Source organism: Danio rerio, chromosome 9 (genome assembly GCF_052040795.2).
Source record: "Danio rerio strain M-AB ecotype USA chromosome 9, GRCz13ab, whole genome shotgun sequence".
Lineage (NCBI taxonomy): Eukaryota > Metazoa > Chordata > Actinopteri > Cypriniformes > Danionidae > Danio > Danio rerio.
The window spans coordinates 19,707,189-19,731,677 of record NC_141029.1 but is presented as its reverse complement, the minus strand read 5'-3'; the positions used below and the strand labels follow the sequence as shown (position 1 = coordinate 19,731,677).

Below are 24,489 nucleotides of genomic sequence, written 5' to 3'. Positions count from 1 at the left end.
AAACGCTGCTATACAGTCAGCAGGCGAGGGGGAGGAGGAGACCATCATTAAAACCCTTTTTCAATGCTGTCCAGACCCCCCATACACACACACACACACACACACACACACACACACACACACATGCCGCCTGGCTTTTTTAGAGACAGCTAATGATTGCACATGCCGCCCCATTTCCTCCAAACCAAAACCGATGTGTTTTTCGACGTTGGCTCTACAAGTAGCCCTATTATGAGTGTGAATTACAAGAATGAATGCTGGGTTTGATGGGCCTTCTGAGTGGGTCATTGAGAAAACAAATCAGTCACATTTAATCAAGGTCATCTGAGACGAGAAAATACACAAAACAAGAGGCAATTACAAGCCGAATACAAATTAGGGCCTAATGAGCTGAAGAATATCCCCTGTCTTTAGTCTCCTCCAAGGGTTATTGATTCATAATTGTTCGCTTGCAGACGTCTTGTAGAAACCGGAATGATACTTATGTATGGAATGTTAATGCCAAAGAAGCGCTTTTGTGCGATGTGCAATTGTGTTCAGGGTCATGGAGGGTTTCAGTCTTTTAGAGGTCTTTCAGACTCTTTTAGAGGTCAGAATTCAACTGCAGTTTACAATCTTAGAAATAAAGGTATGCGAGCTGTCACTGGGGTGGTACCTGTTAAATGGTGAAAATGTGTACCTAAAAGGTTCATATTAATACCTCAAGGGTACATATTAGTACTTAAACAGTACAAAAGTGTTTCTCTTAAAATTTTTAGGTACTAATATATACTTTTGAGTTACCAATATAGACCCTTTAAGTATGTGTACCTTTTGAAAAGGTACCAGTCCAGTGATAGCTCACGTACCTTTATTTCTGAGTAAAGAGAGGGATTTAAAATGTGTGTGAAATTAAAATTTACAATGGTTATTTTGCTAGTGCACGTTGTTATTCTGTGGCTGAACAATTAAACCGTGGAAGTTAATTCACTGAAAAAAAACTCATGTTTGGTAATTAGGGCTGGGCAACTTAATTGAGGTGATTTAATGCACATTGTGTCAAAGTTAGTTCTGGTAAACCTCCAGCATATGCGTTTACACTGTAAAAATATTGGGTTCCACACAATTCCTTCTTGTTGTCCCAACATAAATCTTCATTTAAGTAAACTTCTTTGTTTTAAAAAAAAAATTTCAGGAGACTGAATAATAAAACAATTAAATTGTTCAAAAAAAAAAGAATTGGGTTGTTTCAACTCATTTTGAATAAGTAGTTTGAACAAGACATGGAAGGTCATTTTTAAAAACCCATAATATGGGGCTTCTTTAAAGAGATGGCAGGGGAAATGGAATTTTCCGCAATGCTTATTGTCTGATCTGAGACCCACTTTATATTGTATATCTATTAGGCACTGAAGATCACTTATTTTTAAAGAAAACGTGGCGATTTGTAATGGAAAGACAGCTCACTGGAAGCGGTTGGGCTTGCTGTTTGAAAATGAAAGGTCTGTGTGCATATACACCATTACTAGTTTTTTTTTTTTTTTTTGCTAGATAGTTTTCAGCTTAAAGTGCAATTTAAAAGCTTAACTAGGTTAATTATGTTAATTTAGCTAGTTAGGTTAATTAAGCAAGTCTTTGGACAACAATGGTTTATTCTATAGCTGTTCGAAGAAAAATAAAATATTAAGAAAAAGAAAAAATATAGTAGAAAACACTAACTTTTTTCTTGCTCAGGTAAACATCACCTAAGAAATGTAACAAAATTAATATAATAGCTAATAACAATTTTGTATTTAAAACTGCATTTGTAGCCCAAAAGTTGCATTTTAAAATACTAAACAATACTCAATAATTAAACATGTTGGATGTAAACTCAGATGCTTAACTGTTGCAGTTTTGCTCCCTTTTACCATGCACAAAAACATCATTTAATATTAGGCAACAATTTTATGCAGGGTATTATATAATGTTTTAAATTTTTTTCCCAATCTTCATGGCCAATAGCAATAACCCATGCAGGTACAGGTGCATTATGTCAGTCTCTGTTTTACAGAGAAGGCATTGTGGGATTCACCACGGGGTGATTCATGCCTGTGGCAAATCCCATCCTGCAGCTCCACAATTGAATCAGCAGTGTGTTTCATTCATGCATTAGTGCACAGCACACAGGATACGCAACTCAGCAGACTCTCTTAACTCAATAACAGAACTTGTCAGACATCAGGACAGATTTTAGGCTGTTGATGCTATCATGGATTTTCCCTTGTCTATCTGTGCACCTGGATCTCAGCTTTCTCAAGAGCCCTAACGTTGCCAGATTTGGTTATTTGAGCATGTTGAAAAACAGATTAAGGTTCATACACTGATGAAAACATCTCAGTAGAACCAGTATTTGCTATAAAAGAAATAAACTGGTTGGTGCCAGACGGGCTGATGTGAGTATTTTAGAAACTGCTGATCTACTGGGATTATCACGCACAACATCACAGATGTGCAGCCCACAAATCTGCAGCAACAGAGTGATGCTACCATGTCAATATGAACCAAAATCTCTGAGAAATTTTTCCAGTACCTTGTTGAACCTAGGCCATTAAGAATTTAGCAGTTCTGAAGGCAAAACAAGTACAAGTAAGGTGTACCTAATCAAGTGGCCGGTAAATGTACATATATATATATATATATATATATATATATATATATATATATATATATATATATATATATATATATATATATATATATATATATATATATATATATATATATATACATATATATATATTTATTTATTTATTTATATATACATACAAGGTTATGGCTGCTACATTCATACTTCCATGGCGGGGCGCCACACCAAAATTCACCCCGTCACTACTTTATTACTTCTCATTCAAAACATTCATTCAGTTGTTTTTTTTTTTTTTTTTAATAGTGGGATATAATCTCACCAAAACGTGTTAAAAGATAAGTGAATTATAACAGCGCAAACTTTTCTGTAATCATAGTAGTGCTGTGCGTCATTTGTTTAACCCTTTAAGGTGACATGCTGACTGATTGACATGTGCGTGATGCGTGAGGCTAGCAAACATGGCGTAGCTTTCAATTAAGATGAACACAATTTCCATAAAATTATACTTTATAGATAATAAATAATGCTTTATAATACTTTAAAATGTATAGATGACTTTATCTTGCTGGAGTTTATGGCTGCTTCACTTTACTTCAGGGAGCATTAACAAATCTAATACATGTTGGAGACATACTTGTTACATAAACGCACTCAATCGCACTTCAGCAGCGTTTATTTGAGAGTGCACAAGAAAATCTACACTTGAGCAGAGTAATTATGAGGGCGTGCAAGAAAGTTTGTGCACGAACAGAGAAAATCGGCGTGCAAGCAAAGAGTCTCACATTAAATAAATGCGATCTTGACTATACTATATAAGACTATACACATAAAATAAAACATAGCTGTTAGCTGTTGTATTGGAGTCAAAAAATATATAAAGTAAAATGTTCTTTTAACAGTCTCAATATTTTCAAATTCCTGTCATTTCTCTTCTGCAATTTAGAAAAAAAGCAGCGCCCGTCAATTGGTGTTTTTCCGTAAGATACACCTTTGTGAATGTTTTATTTTATGTGTATAGTCTTTAATGAGCTTTTTACTCTTTTTATTCTATTCAAAACAGCATTCAGATGCAAATTTATCTTCGAAAATGTGGCATAAGAGGGATGCATGTGTTGGAGGATTGCTTTTTTTGCGCACGCGATCAGTTCCTGATCTTTTGCATAAACCTTTAATCCAAAGACAGTCAATTTTATTACTTTCGATGTGCTAAAATAATTAAGCAAATGTTACTTAAAAAAAGCATATCTACATATTAAAACTGTAAAACAGGATAAAGTTCATGGTCTAAATAAAGGAAATAAAGGAAATTCGTTATCTATTAACCAAGCCTTTTTAAAAAATTGAGTTACTTGATCTGAAACTTAATTACATTTTCTTTTCTTGTAAATAATAAAAGTTGCATCAGATTGATGAAAACGAACCTAAACACCCACCTGAACAGGGCCACAATGACTTTTTTTTTTTACATTGGAACAATTAAATACAGTGTCTACACGACTGGCAAACACGTCAGAAAAAAACTGCTGAATCTCCATGAATAGTTGGTTAACTTAATATTTGGTTAGATAGTGATGTTAGTAATGCATAGAAACAGACAAAGCAGAATTCTCTTGATCTCACCCACTAATGACAGCCACTTTGTGATTAGGTATTTAAAGAGGTTTGTTGTGTTACCTTGGAAAGTTTAGACTGAACACGAGCAAAGGATACCTGATTCACACTACATTCAAGGGAAAAAAAGAACACTGCAATCTAGATGCAGTCACTTCATGCTTGTGATGCGGTACAATCCATAAACTTCACCTATATTAAAATAACAGCTCGGTCTTTGTACTATACAATATACAATATATTTAATTATTGATTGTGGGCCACAAATATTGTTATCATAATATGATTAATCATATATAACTGTAGTATATATACAGTTAAATTCAGAATTTTTATACCCCTTTGATTCATTATTTTTTTTATATTTTCCAAATGATGTTTAACAGAGCAAGGAAATTTTCACAGTATTTCTAATAATACTTTTTTCTTCTTGAGAAAGTTGTATTTGTTTTATTTTGGGCATAATAAAAGCAGCTATTAATTTTTAAATCACCATTTTAAGGACAAAATTATTAGTCCCTTTAAGCTACATTTTTTTCAATAATCTACAGAACAAACCACTGTTATACAATAACTTGACTAATTACCCTGACCTGCCTAGTTAACCTAATTAACCAAGTTAAGTCTTTAAATGTCACTTTAAGCTGTATAGAAGTGTCTTAAAAAATATCTAGTAAAATATTATTTACTGTCATCATGGCAAAGATAAAATAAATCAGTTATTAGATATGAGTTACTAAAACTATTATGTTTAGAAATGTGCTGAAAAGGTCATTCTGTTAAAAAGAAATTGGGGAAAAAATAAAAAGGTGGCTAATAATTCAGGGGGCTTCAACTGTATATAATATTATTTACTTGTTATGATAACTTCAAATATGACTAGGCTTTGACCTCAACATTTATAAAACTGTTGATTGTTCTCATATTTTTCATCTCCATTACATAAAAAAAAAAAAACATTTAAACAGTTTATAAATATAGGTTCATATAAAAAAAAGATGTTAATTAATCAGACGTCACTTGTGCTAACCAAAAATAATTTACTGTGCGATAACGTTTTGATAAAAATGAAGGTCACTGTCTGTCTGCGCATCATTTGAACTCTAAAAATTCTGCTCTGTTCTCCTAACTCCGCTGGTAAATTAATTGAATTATAATCAATTACATCAGCGCAGATAAGGCAGGAAGACTGACGCCTTTAGACATGCAGCAAAAAGGGTTTCACATGAATGTTCTGGAATAAGTCCGATTTCCAAATGTGTTGAAAAAACTTGCTCATGGTGAACAGAAAACTATGTCATTGAAACATTACAAGAAGCCTAATGTCTAAATGTCTAAATCCAAGCGGCAACCTCCCACTAATACGGAAGTAACTGAAACTGCAATTCGTCGAAATTCTGCTAGTCCTAGCTCCATAATAAAGTAGATTTCCATTGACGCAATTGTTAAAATGGAGAACTTTACAGCAGAAAAAAAAGTGTTTACAGCCTGGTACAAAGAACGATTTTGGTTCATATAGCGAGTATTACCCTTCATGACAACTGTGAGGCGGGTGAGAATTTTTTTAGAACTCATCCGTTTCTTTTATTTTAAGTTTTATTAAAGCTGCATAATTCAGGGCGTGGCAAATTGTGCTGCAGCTAGGTCTCGCTGGTCGCCGTCACTTCACCTCAGCTGATTCTGCTAATTAGCCGCTGAATTCTGCATATACATCGTATTTTTGTTTTGTTTTATGTGGCTTTACATAGTCAGTTGCTCTTTGAAATTACTACTTACAATTATCAGATGATATGGCGTGCTGTGTGCACTTAATTGTGCTCACAAACCATTCAAGTGATCTCCATTTCCCAGGTGAGTAAAATTTTATATTTATACCATCTCTATAAATGTATTTGCTTTATTTAGGATCATTTTAAGAGTTTCCACTCACATATACTTAGCGTTAATAGAAGGTTTGGCAAGCTGTCCCGGGAGAGAACCCTGAGCTTGGAGATACTTGAGCCCAAGCCTCCCGCCCAGTCAATAAGCATATAAGGGGATCCAAGATCAGGTAGATCTCAAGAGCTCCCTTTATAAAAGGGAAGAAAAGGAGGAGATGGGGTGGAAGAGGGCATTCTTGCAAAAATAAACATAGAACAGTAGGGAAAAAACGATTCATTTACTGTAAGCCAGGATCATTCTGAGCGGATTATTACTGATAACAGATGAGCAGCCAGTCGTGCTCAATCATATCACGTGCTCCTCTCGAATTTAGTTTATGAAACTTTACTTATCATTTATATTGTTCTTTAGAACTTGAATGCACTCCAGAATCTGACAGATTGATTAGCTGTAGGCTCTAGAACAGTCATCTGAAACGTTGTCATACAGTGTTATGCCTGGATTTCATTTACTAACACAAACTTTATTTGAAGTGTTTGGAAATAATTTACGTTTTCCTACTGTAGAAATTGTCATAAGAACAAAGCTTTACGGCTCAATCTATTACAACAGTGTTTATAAAAGTCTAAACACTTGATTGATATAGTGTACAACCAAGCACATGTGGTCAGAACACAAACGAAACGCAGGTAATAAAGCATTAAGCATTTCTCCCAAAGAAAAACCTGTCTAAGCAAAATGCTGGCAGGCGTCTGTAGCTCCACTAACGCTCTGCCTCTTTGCCCTTGTTTGGTATCCTGCAGTCGGTGCGATGACGTGCAAACAAAATGGTGACGGTTGGCCATGCTTACTTGTAGTATCTTTTGCGTTCTTCAGAAACCTATCGGTGAAGTCACAGATACTACGTCCATATCTTTTACAGTCTGTCTAAATCACATTCTGTATAACCTATTGTTTTTTCCAATGCCGCATTTAAACAAAGTAAATGTGTTTATGTGTGAACTACTGAACAACGCATCAACGAGGCTCGCTGACGCGTCGCCGACGGAAATCCAACATTCAGCATGCTAAATACTCCAGAGCAGTCAGCCGACTCAACCCCACATGTGGTCAGATGTAGTAACGAGCTGCCGCCAATGAGAGAGCATATCAACATGAGCTGAATGCCTGTGTGTTCAGGAGCTCAGCAGAAACATCTGTGATTGGTCAGAATGGGCATCAAAGCACTCGCTTCATTCTGCGTTAGCACAGACATGAGAGTAGGCTATATTAACAGTGGAACTAGAATTCTGTAACTATTAGAATTACCATACTGCTCATTCTGACCGTTCTCATATAAAACTCCATATTGTCACAACATATTTACATTCAAAGCTATTATTGAGATATTAAAAATAAGCTTTGAATGTTTGGCATCATATTTAATGACACTATTACCCTAAAAATATAATATTTTTTGGTAATAAAGCCTAAAAATATGTAGTTAAGATACTAAAACACTTAAAGGTCTTGGCTTTCATTTTCACTTTCAAACAGGAGCTATTTCACAGCACAGAATATGCTGTTTTTAAAGAAATCTGAAGTAAATTGGTGTTTTTGCCATCAGAAAGTTTTGTTTATGTTAACAGGAAGTTGCCAGGCAGGAAAATGCACACACATTTAAAGTCACAGCGAAAAGTATCAGACATGCATGCAGTCATTTTGACCAATATGGTAATTTAAGGCAGAAATGCTCAGTTCTTTACTGTTTTGTAATAAAAAAATTAACAATGTCAGAAAGAAATACACTGATAGTTAGAAAACGGCAGGGTGTTATAAATATGTTAGTTTTATTTCAATTATTTCAATATTTTTTTATTTTATTTCAGTTATAAAATTACAAAAATTAAAAATTCTCTGTGTATCTATCCACTGGAACCTTGCAGATGAGTGATTAATCCGCTGATGAATCAGTTGATTTGACGATGTTTTTTAAATGCTTTCTTCAAAGCTTGAAACGCTGTCAGTGATGTCATCAGCACACAAGCAGCCAATAGTGTTCAGCTTTTTCTGACGACTCCTGCCTCAAATTTTAATTGGCTGTGGTTTGGTAGCTTGAATGAGCTGATGGGGAATGAGTCGTTGTCAGATCATGTAGTGTGTGACCCCCTCTTGTGGATCGTTCACGGAGTGTTGCGTAGTGTGAACACCTCAGAGATTAAAAGACACAAAGTCAAGTCACGTAGTGTGAACAGCACAGCGATCTGCTGATGTTTAAAATCCTGTAGTGTGAACTAGGCTTAAGAGAGCAGATGACAATGCTGTCATGTAAACTTGCGTTCACAGGTTGAATGGCTGATGTTTGGAAACATAACCTTGTGAAATAGGAGATAATTTAACCAAACATATGGCAAATCTTTTGGCAGACTTTGGCTCAGACATTTCAGAATGGTTAAGCATAGCAGACATTTAAGTATGCACCACCAGTGGACTCTAGCAATGAAGATGTGTTCTCTGGAGTGACAAATCAAGCTTCTATGTCTGCCAATCTGTTAAATGAGTCTGGGTTTGGCAGTTGCCAGGAGAATGGTTCTTGCCTGACTGCATTGGGCCAAGTGTAGAGTTTGGTGAAGGAGAAAATATGGTGTGGGGTTGCTTTCAGGTTCTGGACTTCGCCCCTTAGCTCCAGTAAAAGGAACCCTTGATGCTTTGGCATACTAACCCATTTTGGAAAACTTCATGCTCCCAACATTGTGAGAACAGTTTGGATGACCTTTTGTTTCCCAACCTGATGTCCACCAGCCCAAAAACCAAGGTCTGTAAAGGCAAGGATGAGTGAGTTTGGTTTAAATGAACATGACTGGCCTGTAACGCCGCCCGATACTGGAAAAATATACAACATACAATATTGTTGTTGAGTACTATACATGCCATTTAAGCTATATTTGCTATTTTTACTAGCTATTTTTTTATTTATTTATATAATGATATGGCCATGCAGTGGTGCAATGGGTAGCACTGTCAAATCACAGTAAGAAGGTCGCTGGTTCCAGCCTCGGCTGAATCAGTTGGCATTTCTGTGTGGAGTTTGCATGTTCTTCCCGTGTTTGCTTGGGTTTCCTCAGGGTATTCCGGTTTCCCCCACAAGTCCAAAGACATGCGCTATAGGTGACATGTCTGTAATATGTATATTGCATGTATTATTATCTCTATAACGATAAATTCATGATATATTGAGCAGCCCTACTGGCCTGACCTCAATCCTATAGAACAACTTTGGGATTAATTAGAGCAGCATTCTCATCTAACATCACTGCCTGATCTTACTGATCCACCTCTAGCAAAATTGTCAGAAACTTGCATAAACACACTCTTCAACCTAGTGGAAAGTCAGACAGTTGTTAAAGCGGTCTGTTATGTTTGATGCTAGTTATCTTTCTTTGTGTATTTTTTCTCACCCTCCTCTCCGCTTACTCAACCTTTTCTTATTGGTTTACCATCTGTCCATCATCATTATGACGGTGTCAGATCCACCAATCCCCGGACGAGCCACAAAGATTTACAGCCTCAACAGACCAGTGTGTGGTGTGCGCTCTGCCATGGCGTACCATTTGTGCACCAAGCAATTTGTTTGTGCTATGATTCGGCTGTTTAGTGATTTATTATCTCAGTTTACTGTGGTAATTTGAGTTCGCTTGTTGAACTTGTTGGCTTTAAGTAACTTAATGTGATGGTTGTCGTGTGATTCTAAACTGAGCCTTTGACTGTCTTGTTCGGTTTGTTTCAGTTTAGATAGATTTTTGTTAGTGTGAGTGTTTTGCCACCTGTGCATTTTGAGTTTTGTAGTTTGATTAGTTTAGTTCGGGTGTCGTGTTCACTGAAGATCTCGGTTTTTATTTGTATTATTTCTTTTTGTCGCCAAGTTCAGAATTAGATTTAAGGATTGTTTTGTTTTGTTAATTTCTTTGATTTGGCTTACACTCATTGTTTTAGTTTAAAGATAATAATTGTCAATGTTTATTTCTTTTTTTCCATTTATTATTGTTACATATTGTTTCAACTATTGAGTAAAAAGGCTTAAATAGAAAATTGATTCCTGCCTCATCCTTGAACTGTCACACACATTACACCTGTCTCACCTAAATGTTACAGCATCCCACTTAAACATCTTAAACTCATAACACTGTTAAAGATGCAACGGGTGGGCAAACTCCTTATTAAACCCTACAGGTTAAGATTGGGATTTCATTAAAGTGTCACGTCAGGGTTAGGGAAAGGAGCGAGGACTCAGGTGCAGCAAATAATGGGTTTTTATTAATAATAAAATAAAAATAAAAGGCAAAACAAAACTACCCCGAGGGGGAAAACATTAACAAAACACACAAACAAACTTGGCTGGGCTGGCAAGACAAGACTGGAGCAGGAACACAGGGGAGTGTAGAAGACGAACTGGCACAGAACAGAAGACATGAGGAGATTATAAGCAGGAGAAAATTAACACACAAACAGGTGAACACAATTAACTAATAATGGATTAACAAGCGGGGTGGGACTAGACAATAGACGGGAGAGCGCATGACAGAGACAAGACAAGCCATCCGCTCACATAAAACAGGACAAGAACATGCAGCCAATGAGAGAACTCATTAACCACATGTTCATGACAACACAAGCACAACACTGAAGCACACAACAAAAGCACATGACCACAATGTAAACACATAGCCACGTGCTTTGACAACAGACTCAAGACACGAGCACATGATGAATGAAAACACTCACCGTGTGCTCACACATGCAGCGTGCATGCTTCATCTCAGCGCCGACCAAAACCGAAACCAACTAGACTGAGACGCTGGAAATGAAACACCACGCTGCAGACAGACGAAAACACAAGCACGAGTACAAGATCGCGCGCGTCGGAGGCACGCAAAGCCCGTGCGGCCACATTAAGCTGGAGCGCGCACGCTCTGCGCACACACACGAAGGCGCGCGCACACACGGAGACACACACAATGACAGAAACAAGTGCTCGACCCAAGAAAACTTAAGCCAAGCACAACAGGACAGGACTAGACATGACTAGTGTCCAGATTCTGCCACCAAAACAAGAATTTACATGACCAGAGTGGCAGAACCCTGACATAAAGTTCACGTACATGTAAAGGCAGATGTTCCAAATATTTTGCCAACAAAGTGTATTTTATGCACATTACGAATAACAAATTATTACAAATACAACTATTGACGTCATGTGGTGAAATTGTTATATTGTTGCACAATTACGTGAAACAATATTTTAGGTGTATATTAAAGTTGTCGTCCAATGTTTTTTAAAGGGCACCTAGGTTACCCCTTTTTTCAGATTTAATATAAGTCTTTTGCGTCTCTAGAATGTGTATATAAAGTTTCAGATCAAAATACCCATCAGATTTTTCATTATACCTTTTACAAGATGCTGTCTTATACTGATTTCCAGCAGGGGGTGGTTTTGTCGTACTGCGCCTTTAAGCTTTTTCTTTCCTGCCCACTGTTTCTACATGCCTCCTCCCTCAGCTGCGTCAGACAACAGACAGACTTAAAGGAAGAAGGTCTCACATAGCGTTTGTGAGATACTACAGTAAGAACTAACCTTTACTAATCAGTATTGTGAAGTTGCATTGATGAGTCACACACAATATCGTTACAAAGTTAACACACACACACACACACGCAGGCAGGCAGACAGACAGAGCGCGCTTAGCCTAGTTAAGGCTAACCTCAAGTGTGGATATCTGTTATGCTAATGTACAAAATAAACCTGATTTAACTTCCACAAACCGGGATTGAAGCGTCTTCTTTTGTAATTGTTCAGACACGCGGCTGTGCTGATGAAGTAAAGCTGAAGTAAAACGCTGTAATTAATTACACACACTCTGTTTTAAAACACTTTAAACATGTGAAACTTACTCTTAATCAACTCCCTGGTCTTGTTGACATATACACGCGACTACCGGAACATGTTAATGCGCGCAGCTGTCAATCAATTCGGTGGGCGGGGGGATCGCACACCTACGTAATGGTGCGATCGATTTGAAAACAGCTCCAATTGGCCGACCCTTTTTTTTGTAGTTAAATTGAAAAAAAAAGGACTGGGTGTGTTCATATCACCCCAGTATGACGGTCTATACACTATACCAACACACAGATCTGTCCAAACAGCTTGAAAAGTAGATTTTTTTTACCATAGGTGCCCTTTAAGCAATATCCACAAATACACATGCACATTTGCAACTGGAAACATAAATAAACATAAAATCTCTGCTTATACTGCTTACATTTAATACATAATATTAATAATAATAATACATATTAATCTAAAGAACGCCATGCATAATTTATTTGTATAACTTTTGTACCTCCAGAACTGTAACTACTGTACCAAACTAATTAATAACATATCAAATGCAGTGAAATTTTAATAGATAAATCCAAGTCACCCTAAATTTACCCTACATATATAAAATTAAGAACTTCCAATGTTGTGTAAAATGTATAAATCATCAGGCTGGGCAGCTCTGGTCCCCTGGTGTTTGCTTGTGTGTAAAGACATGAGTGTTCTACCTCTACATTAATGTCTATGGGCGGATGAGGGGATCAGATGCACTGTTACACTTGAGCTCCCACTAAATTACAAGTCATCAGCCCACAGAGCTTTAGTGAAATCTCAAGAGACTCGCACAAACCCCAGCTGTGTTCACACCACATCGCTGCATTCCTGTTTGTCCTGTTAACACTGCTGGTAAATGGCACGGTGTATTTTTCACAGCTCTAACATCTTTAATGTACAATTATGCAAATTTTATACAGTATATTTTGTCATAAATTATACCTCAGAGATTAAATCTCACTTAGTATGTGTTTTTTTATATTAAAATATATATTTCATTACACACACACACACACACACACACACAAACACACACAAACACACACAAACACACACACACACTTCTACTTACAAACTTGTTTGGTTTGTCATGTTTTATGGTTATCTTTTATGGATATATTTTTTCAAAATGATTGCTGTATATGATTCTACCCCAAGTATAGCTCTCACAGAAAATACTATATTATTCAATCATTCATTTTTCTTCGGCTTGGTCTCTGATTTTCCAGCCCTTCCAGCAGCAACCCAGTACAGGGAATTATATTATATTATATTATATTATATTATATTATATTATATTATATTATATTATATTATATTATATTATATTATATTATATTATATATATTATTCATTCATTTTCTTTTCGGCTTAGTCCCTTTATTAATCCGGGGTCGCCACAGCGGTATGAACCGCCAACTTATCCCTTCCAGCAACAACCCATCTCTGGGAAACATATTATATTATATTAAGTTATATTATATTATTTGGTAGGGGAACAAATCGTGCATGATAAACAATGTACAAGCATAGCTAAAAGCAATAGAACAAAACTAAAGGTGAAATAAACAGTGCTTTATCATATTCGAGGTATTGTTAAAACAAATTCAGGTATAGGAATTGAAAAAAATCTAACATAAAAAAAAGACTTCAACAGCTTTACTGTTTAAATAGTGCAATAAAATGACTCTGTTAAAGTTACAAATGGTAAAATTGCTTGTATCTAACTGATTTTAACTTTCATAGCGCTTAAACAGCTGTGCAAATGATAACCTTTTACTCCATCACGGTTAAACACTGCAGTAAGCCCATATATAATCCCAATATAACAATATATTGTATTATATTATATTATATTATATTATATTATATTATATTATATTATATTATTGTATTGTATTGTATTGTATTGTATTGTATTGTATTATATTTTAAATCCTACAATCTGTAATACTGAAATTTTGTAGTGCTGAATATGTACAAAATGCAGACAGCTGCATATAAAACTTGCAGGAGACATAGGAGTAATGTTGCCATGGAAACCAAGCCCACAAATGGCGACAACACACAGATTTTTTTTAATGATCTACATATATAGTGTTTCTCAAAGTCAACGCTTTACACAGCCCTCACTGCTCCCCTCAATTAACTTAACACAAATAAACTGGCCAGTTGCTGCGGCATCAACTAATTTGGGTTGGAAAAATGTCAGAACACTTCAACGGTGGAAGATCCACAGCATATGGAGTGCTTTGTGGAAGAGGATGGACGCAGCTCAAGCAGATCACATGAGACAGTTTGTGTTGAGCTCGACTAAAGCAAACAATGACGAGGGAACTGCAAAGCCTGCACGCTCCATTACCACTGATCTGCACACATTACAGCCTACAGCACCTTACCTATACCAGCAGACCAGCGCTCACTCTCAAAACTTCTGAGTAAATATATTTGGTTTTCCAAGTCCGTGGAGCTGTGTACTTTTAATTTTTAAAACTGCTTGTTTATGACAAGTGAAAGTCACACAGGTGTCTCTCATAAACACCCAGTTCCCACATTTTTTGGGGTTTCCATCCTAAAGTGAAGTGAATATTTTTTTAAGTTAGCAAAAGAAGAAAAAAAAATTCCAAATGTGACTTAGGTGCGTTTTCACCTAAGTTGTTAGAGTTACTGACCGCAGTATTGGTAACCTAGCAACCAACAGTAAACAAAGCAAGCATAATGGAGAAAATAATCACGTTTGCTAGAGTCAAAGTTTATATGCAAACACTTTTTCCACACAAGACCAAAACCACCTCAAGCAAGCTTACATTTCAAATGAAACAGAAATATATAGAAAACATTGAAAATATTTCAAAATGTGCATTAACAAAGGGTGATGGAAACCCAGTTAGTTTTGACTTTTACTGCAATATCCAATAACTTATTTTATGCAGTTTGCATGAACCTCATATTAACTCCAAACTTTATGGTTAAGTATTAGCAATAGTGTCTTTCCCTTTCATTAATTTCACAGTTTGGTTTTATAGAGCTGGAATTGATAAGCAGTGATGCATCGACCTTGATTGATTTATTAATTTAATTCTTTTTTTTTATCACTGATTTCAAAAGTTGATTCTTTACAATCAAAGTATCTGCTTCCAATACTGACTCCCATTTTTTTTTTTAAACATTTTTCTTCTTTTCTCTCAAGGTAAATGCATACCTTGGCACTAAAGGTCAAACGACAAAAAATAAGGTCAAGAATCTTGGTGTGACTCTTGAGTCAGATCTGAGTTTTAACAGTCATGTCAAAGCAGTCAGTAAATCAGCATACTATCATCTCAAAAACATAGCAAGAATCAGATGCTTTGTTTCTAGTGAAGACTTAGAGAAACTTGTTCATGCTTTTATCAGCAGCAGGGTGGATTACTGTAATGGACTCCTGACTGGTCTTCCTAAAAAGACAGTCAGACAGTTGCAGCTCATTCAGAATGCTGCAGCCAGAATTCTAACCAGAACCAGAAAATCAGAGCACATCACACCTGTCCTCAGGTCTCTACACTGGCTGCCAGTTACATTCAGAATAGATTTTAAAGTATTATTACTGGTCTATAAATCACTAAATGGCCTAGGACCTAAATACATCACAGATATGCTCACTGAATACAAACCTAACAGATCACTCAGATCATTAGGATCATATAAACTAGAAACTCCAAGAGTTCAGTCAAAGCAGGGTGAATCGGCTTTTAGCCACTATGCCCCTCGCTGCTGGAATCAGCTTCCAGAAATGATCAGATGTGCTCCAACATTAGGCACATTCAAATCAAGACTGAAAACACATCTGTTTAGCTGTGCCTTTACTGAATGAGCACTGTGCTGCGTCCGACAGATTGCACTATCATGTTTTTCTCTTCTTCTTCATTCTTTTATATAACATTTTACCTGTTTTTATGTTTTGTTTTGTTTTTACGCATTTTTATTATTTGTTTTTATTTTTATTTTACTTGTTTCTTTTATTCTTGTTTATGTAAAGCACTTTGAATTGCCATTGTGTATGAAATGTGCTATATAAATAAACTTGCCTTGCCTTGCCTTGCCTTGCCTTGCCTTGCCTTGCCTTGCCTTGCCTTGCCTTCGAGATCAGGGGATGCCAGAATGGAATGAACCTCCAATTTTCTGAAAATTATATATTTGAAAGATTCAATTCGGTTTTATCATTTTCCAAATATAAAGTACAATGGTCCCTCATTAATCTTACACTTGTGAACTGGAGGAAAGAACTAGTCCAAGAACTGTGCACTGTAAAGTTCCTGTCAAGCTCTGACAAAGTCTCATGCATCAATAGTCTCATCTGATCCTTCCTTTGACAAACGGCCGATGAATCCCCCGTTGTAAATATGTAGATTGCTTAAGCACTAGTCAGAAAAATGACAGGAACAAAGCACAAGGCTGGGGTTAAAATGCATTGGTATTTTTGCAAAAACAAACTCCAACCACTGACTCTTCACATGTTTGGGTAGGGAAAATAACACTAACTTTTCCTCACGCTTTTTCTTCGTGACATGATTCAACCAGGATCTGCTACAGTGTTTGTGGGCGGAGCCAGGGGTTTCAATTTTCTCGGGTCTGCGTGAGCAGCAAATGGGCAGGGCTTTAGTTCTGTATTGATGTCACACCAGCACAGCTAAAGATTAGTTACCACGCCGATTCACTCAAACAACTATGAGTCGACTCTTTTATAGATGAATCAATAGTTTTAAACATGGTGCACTTTCAGATTTAAGCCTTAGCTGGATATTTAACTTCACTTAAAGCTGTGTTACACACTGCATGGAAAGTCATTTTCAAATACCCATAATAGGGGCTCTTTAAGGCTGTAAAACTAATTGTAACAAACTGAAGAGTCATTTATTCCGTAATATTGCTCAACAGCCATGTAACTTCTACCTTCATTTAGCATGTCAAGAAGTCCAACTTTTTGTGTAATGGTTAGCTTCTTCCTCTGCCTTATGGGTGCTACCGCAGGTGCCTTTGAGGGTGCAGAATGATTCGCATTCTGTACTGTACAGGAGACAAGGCACAGAGGAGATTGATTGACAATGGTCTATAGCCAATCAGAACACAAAACACAATGCGGTAATCAGGACACAGAACATAATGCGCAGTAAAAAAAAAAAGCATGTTAAATTGCACAAAAAAATCTGCAAAACTGCTAGGCCACGAAAGGTGAACCACGTTATAGCGAGGGACCATTCTAAATGTATTGACTGAACTTGATGCTAGGAAAACTTTGACAACAAAACCCCTGTACAGTACAAAACAAAAACAGTAGACAGTCGGAATAAAAAGCAAAACCACTTTCTTCCAGTAGATGGTGTTTATAGAACAACAGAAAAATGCCATTGTCTTTGTGTTAACACTTTATACAATGCAGCTGATTTAATATGCATTATACAGAGATCATCTTAAAGACAATTTGTTCCTCTTATTGATTATTTGATAAAACCTAACGTCCCTGAGATGAAATCAAGAGATGCATAAATATATTGAAGTTCATATATTGCATACATGGTGCATTTCTATAGCTTTAGACACAACTTATAACCTTTAACCTGCGCATTTATTATCTTCTTGAAACAAAAACTCCAAGCGAATGGCCAGTGCTTCCCACACATAGACTTTACTTTTGTGGGCCGCCCAGGTTTACTAACAGCCACCCAAGTATTATTGGTGGGTGACACATGAATAATACTATTATTATGATCCTTTTACACTTTTTTGTATCCGTCCAAGAAAGCCAAACATTCAGGATCGATTAACCAGTGGAAAATCTTCTCCCGCTCCGTTTCCTATGGTTGGTTCTGTGTGTGCGATCTGTTACTTACTCAGCTAATCCCATGTGCTCTAAAGAGAAATGCCTTTTCCACCAAAAATGTGTCAGACTGTAGTTTCTTAGTCTCCTAAAATGTCCGGGAATCCGGTTTTACTTTAGCTTTCTAAAGTTGACGTAATTTGTATGTGTTTTGCAGCTTTGAGAAAAACATTAAATAATTAATCATTTAATAAACGACTCAGATACACTTTACAATATACTGAGAGAACAAAGTTACATCTATAATGCCTGCAAAATATTTGTTAGAAATGGCTAATCAATTAATTTGCCTTAAAATAATACACTTTTTATGCTAGTAATTATTATAATTATTAGCCATGATGTCTATTTTTTTTCTTTTTTTCTGAAGTTTATTTCTCATTTACTGTATATATTATTAATTTAATGATGTTAATATATTACATACTTTATGCATATCTAAAATGCTTCGGCAATACTATAAATGTGAAGCCACAAAAGCAACTTTAGAGATACTGAGAGCAGCCTTTATCTGTCAGTGGGTGCAGATGGCTCCTAAATAGCACAAAAGTAAGAGAAACAGGGGGGTTGTTTTATTTCAACAGCCTTTTTTTTTTTAAACTACTCTAACCCATTGAAATAAAAAGGTGTATTAGTGTCATAATAAATAAAAATATAGTTAAAAATCACATTTTTGTTTTTGTCTCTTGTATGTAGTTGACCATTTACGTGTTGTGGGTAAAAAGTGTTTCAATCCGGCTACTGCTACAAGTATATTTCAAACCTGTGGGAAGCACTGATGCCTAAACACAAACATTTTACTACGTTTAACATTTTAATTTAATTTTTTAAACCTCATAGAAGTTGCGTATGAAATGAGCAAAGTTTGTTAAAATTTGTTTTAAAAAATATATCGTTTTGCTCTGAAGCTGACAGTATTTCTGTCTTCTGGATTATCTTTGCTGCATTTTCAGCTGCTCTGGCTTCTGTTAAAGCTGTTTATGCTTACAAATTTTACTATAAAATCGTTGCAATTCAGGTGATATGCAAGTATGAAACAGAGATCAGCTAAATTGTTGAATGTTTTGAGCAAAAAAAAATTTCTGATTTCAATTTGTGGCCGGTCGATCAGTGCATCTCCACAGAGGCAAAAGCGACAACGCTTCCCGTTGAGAACACAGATGGCCTGAACGTTAGCTGCTCTCCACAGAGTTACCAGGGCAAAGGGAGGCACTCAGCTGAACAGAACTGCACAAGACCAGTCTAATATAAACACATATGCACTGGAGAAGAACTCTCTAAAAACAAATGTACTTCCTCAGCGCTATGATTACTCTAATCTACAGTGAGAATGCTGAGAAGATAATCCACAAAATAGAATTAGTACTTCTCAATCCACATATATTGTAACAGGTTATTTCTAACTGACCAAAATGGATTTTGTTATGACTGATAATGGCAATTTTAATGACACACAACAATTAAGCCTTTTTAATGAGGATATAAATATAAGGAGTAGTTTAATAATACATTTTATATTGGATTCAAGTCAGGTGATTGGCTGGGTCATTCTACTTATTCTGAAAACATTTGAGCGTTTCCTTGGCTGTGTTTTGGATGATTGTCATGCTGAAATGTCCACTCTGGTTTCATCTTCATCATCCTGGTAATACACAAAAGATTTTGGACAGGAGCAGCTAATATTAATTTACAATGAGGAAGGGCAGGGGGGTGCTGAAGAACTACTGAGAGATTTCAGCTGCTGTTTCGGCTTTCACTGCCTTTTTACAACTCCCTTTCTTCATGTGTTCAATACTGTTTCTTTGTGTCATTTCATTTTTATTACACCTTTTTTTACACATAGTTTGTAAACTAACATAGTTTGTATTACACTTAGTTTGTAAACTAATTAGATTTGTTTTGCTTTCATATATATATATATATATATATATATATATATATATTTGGTTGTTATTAAAATCTGGTAAAAAATTTTTAGCCAACAGCAAATATGCTTTCTAAGAAAAATGATGATGTGTTGAATACTTTTTCCCCAACTGTATACAAATATGGGTAAAATAATAAAACATTCAGTTTCTCTGGATTTACAAACTGTAGTTATGTGTTTGATTAAAATATATTTTTGATTTTATTATGTAAACTATTAATGATGACATATATTTCAAAGAAATATAAACAATGTTAAAATAACAATGTTGTCATATAAATGTGCCATGTTTAAAGTTTATATTAGTTTTAAACAACACAATACCAATGTTTAATGCTATACAAGTTAAAGAAACCAAGATTTGGTGCAATAAAACTGTTTATTCCTACCTATTGTAATTTTGTAATTAAAGAAACAACAACATGCAGAAGTGAATTTTGCATAATATGTCCCTTATTTTCAATATATTCTAAGATGTTGTTTGTGTGATATATTATATATATATATATATATATATATATATATATATATATATATATATATATATATATATATATATATATATCACACAATATATATATATATTGTATTTTTCTATATTTTAAATTATTTAATTACAGATTATATATATAATCTGTAGTGCAGCTTTTTATATTTATGTTGATTTATTTATATTTATGTTTTTAAATATTTTAAGATGGCGTATGTTATGGCTTATCTGAATATTCATCAATAGTAACTGCAGTATTTAAAAGTTCTGTGCTTAAACGTTCAGCACATGCTTCAAACTTCTGTTTAATTATGTTTTAACATTATATGTTTTGTAACCGTATGTTCAGTAATATATAATGTTATTAGCGCAGACAAACCTAGAAAGTAGCCTGGGCATTGAGTTGCATTCATTAATATATGTTTACTGATTGATAAGAGGAAAAGTGATGTTTCACAATCATTCTTGTTGAACGAGGCTTTATTTACACATGTGCTTGGTTTAAAATGACAGCTCATTAGCATCACAAAAGAGCAACCCCTTCCACAGCCAGTCTCTAAATATAGCCCTCTTAAATAATGTAGCGGCACTCAATAATTAAGTGCAATTGTTCTGGTCAGAAAAGAGGAACTTTTTTATGGTGTCACGGTTAAAGTGGGGCAAGACGGCTGAGGTGTCGTCTTGCCAAGCAGGAGAGCGGAATCAAGAGGCTTCAATTACCATTCATTAAATCACCCATCAAAGACCATGCTTGCATTTAATAGGTTTTTAAGAGCTAACAAATATGTAAATACGTGTAAAACTAACCATCAGCCCTCATTCACATGTATAACCTCACAGCTTTAAATCTAACACAAGACATGTTTGTGTTTGTGTGTCTTTCTTTGTGACAAAAAGTAATTTTACAAAACACTTACTTGAAATGGTATGAAGCATTAAAGCACCAAAATAAATGTATGAAAGTGATTTTATGAGTGGAAAGCATTTTATATGCATACAAATGTTTAACTTGCTGTTTCAAATCACTTTTGTGAAAATAAAATGTCAAAATGTAATTCATTTTAACGTTATTTAAAAATTGCATTGTACCTAAAATAAATAAATTTATAAGTGATTATACAAAAAATATGTTAATGTAAAATGGGTAAAATAAGTAAACATAGTATGTAGCATAGTGGCAGGGTGTACATTTTTTATTCTGTATATTAATACTATTTTATTTCATTTATAAAACCATTTTTAATTTATTTATATGAGATTAGTTTGTTTTAGGGTTTTCACGGTTATTTTTAAATAGATTTTTTTTTAAATATACCATTACCATTTATTGTTTGTGTGTGTGTGTGTGTGTGTGTGTGTGTGTGTGTGTGTGTGTGTGTGTGTGTGTGTGTGTGTGTGTGTTTGTACATACTAGTGGTTGTATTCTTTAAATCAAAGTAAAAAAATGCATGATAGTCATTTTTTGCACAGAAAAAATAAACAGGAAAAAGCGGTTTATTAACAAAAAAATAAACTAAGAAAAGTTGTTTATTGCTTTAGTTGATATTTTTAAATATATTTTCAAAAATATTATTCAATGTCATACTTGAATGATTATAAAAAGTAAACATGTGACTTAAATGTCAAAACAAATTTTAAAAAAATGCCCAGGTAAATCACACATGAAATACAAAGATCTGTTATGAGTCGACCTTTATAGGGGATCCATGGCTCTGTAAATTGTGTACAGTGTCCAAGTCTCAGCATTTGATCTGCTTAAGTATACTATATTGGAAAATAACATATCATATTATTCAATAATATAATATAATATAATATAATATAATATAATATAATATAATATAATATAATATAATATAATATAATATAATATAATATAATATAAGTAATCACGGAAACCAAAATAATGATAATGATGATGGACATTCTCAAAAAAAATAATAAAAAATAAATAAAAATAAAAATAACAAAAAACAGTAAAGAGTAAAGAAAATAAGAAAAAAAACATGGCTGTACATGGTCTTGAGATACAGATGTGTCCAAGTATCAGCGTTTCATCTGTTTAAATATACGTTTATACTACGATATTGTACATTAGGATACCATATAATTCAAAATAATAAAATAAAATAAAATAAAATAAAATAAAATAAAATAAAATAAAATAAAATAAAATAAAATATAATATAATATAATATAATATAATAGTGCTGTCGCCTCACAGCAAGAAGGTCGCTGGTTTGAGCCTCGTCTTGGTCAGTTGGTGTTTCTGTGTGGAGTTTGCATGCTTTCACTGTGTTCGCGTGGGTTTTCTCTGGGTGCTCCTGTTTCACCCACAGTCCAGACATGTGGTACAGGTGAATTGGGTAGGCTAAACTGTCCGTGGCATATGAATGTAAATGAATGTGTATGGATGTTCTCCAGAGATTGGTTGCGGCTGGAAGGGCATCCGCTGCATAAAACATGTGCTGGAAAAGTTGGCGGTTTATTCCGCTGTGGACCCCTGATTAATGAAGGTACTATGCCAAAAAGAAAGTGAATGAATGAATAAAATAATATAATTTGTGATAATAAGGGGAACATTACCAAAACAAAAAAATAAAAACTACTTGAAAAAGAAAAGAAAAGAAAAGAAAAGAAAAGAAAAGAAAAGAAAAGAAAAGAAAAGAAAAGAAAAGAAAAGAAAAGAAAAGAAAAGAACACAGCTGTCCATAGTCTTGAGAAAGAGATATTTCAACAAGTGGTCGTGACTTCGGATCGGATCAACAGGTTGAAGGCTGAACAGCAGCACAGCACTACAAACTGAGCTGCATTTACTACTACAAGCTCACTGCGAGAGATGAATTGACACAAACGACGCGACATTCCTGTTCAATTTACAGTCGTTCCAGATGTTTAAATCAAGACATGCATCACTGAGCTTATAGATGTCCACCATGTGGGCAAGACTTTAGCAGCTCTGTTTGGCTTAATGGCCAGAACACGAACAGCAAAACGAACAAAGCAACAGGCTTTGGATATAAAACAACGTGTCTTACCTTGCTTCGTATTTGCCCAGAGGTTGACACTTTCCTGATGAGTTTCTGCGGCCCTTCCTGCTCTCCTTCGCTGTCGGATGACTCGTCCACCACCGGCCCCGAGCCCCCGACAGCCCCCACGGCGGGAACCCCCGAGGCGGACGCAGCTGCTTTCTCCGGCTCCTGCGGGGGAAAGTCACAGCACTCCGGGTTAGGAACGCGCTCAGCCGCTCCCTTCCTCTCCGCTGGGATGCGGGAGCTGGACAACGGCTGGAAAGCGGTTCTCTTGGCCGTCATGCTGTTGCGTTTCTCAGCCCAACCGCGACTCTTCAGACATTCACTTAGTCCGAGATTTTAAATGAAACTTTCCTAGCCTTGAAGCGTGCATTTTGACGGCGGAACACGGCTGGTTCTCCTGACCGCATGAAGGCTGGCGGAGGGCAGAGACGCTCGAAGCGGGAGGAAATCTCTGTAGCAAACCCTAGCGGCGGACGGGTATCTCACAAACTATAGCAAGGAGGATACAGCAACAGATGTTTCTCCTGTAACATTATAGCCATAAGAAGACGGAGCCTCAAAACCTGGTCAAATAGACTAGTTTGGACACTGACGCGCTTTCTAAAAGCAACGTGCTGTCAGAGGAAAGATTCTACCTAGACGCTAAAAACATTAGTCGAATATATTTAACGTTATAATAAGCATATGTACAGTGTCGAAAATAATCTGGGCCCTATGCGTTGCGGTAAAAAAAAATATCGTTTTGTCACTCAGACTTGTACTGAAATGTTGTTAATGTACAAATATAAACATTATAAGTTAGAAAAGTAACGATATAACATTGCACTATAAATGAAAGAATCCCCCGCTTGAGACTGTAACCATAGCAACAGTTGAGGGTTGGAGCTATTTAATGCAGGATGTGACATTATAACAACTGAACAACATAACACAAGTAAATGTAACGTTAATCAATTTATTACACATTTACATGTCGGTAGTAGTTCGCCAATAAGTTTAGTATAGATGTTGATTGTTGATTTGCTGCAGACGCTAAAATAATAATTAGGATGCATAACATCTCTCTCTCTAAAAAAATTAACATAATTTTTGTCTTATCTTATTTTATCACATTTTTGCCATGGAAATAAAATAAGCACATAATTGCACACATTTACAATTAAATAGAATAACAT

The 24,489-nt window shown here is 35.4% G+C and overlaps 1 protein-coding gene across 16 annotated transcripts in view; it reads right to left on the bottom strand.

Annotated features, from left to right (window-relative positions):
- The window catches only part of dgkh (diacylglycerol kinase, eta), a 163,363-nt gene that overhangs the window by 137,900 nt on the left and 974 nt on the right, over positions 1–24,489 (bottom strand). For 8 of the 16 annotated variants that reach the window (XM_087267621.1, XM_087267606.1, XM_087267610.1 and 5 more), the window contains exon 2: positions 23,318–23,479. Coding sequence is in view for 8 of the 16 variants with exons in the window: in XM_087267606.1 (XP_087123732.1) it covers positions 23,318–23,479 (162 nt within the window). In the remaining 8 variants the exon portion in view is untranslated. Of the gene's footprint in view, positions 1–23,317; positions 23,768–24,489 lie in introns of those variants that run through there. The other 8 variants (XM_087267605.2, XM_087267608.2, XM_087267607.2 and 5 more) reach the window with 1 other exon arrangement.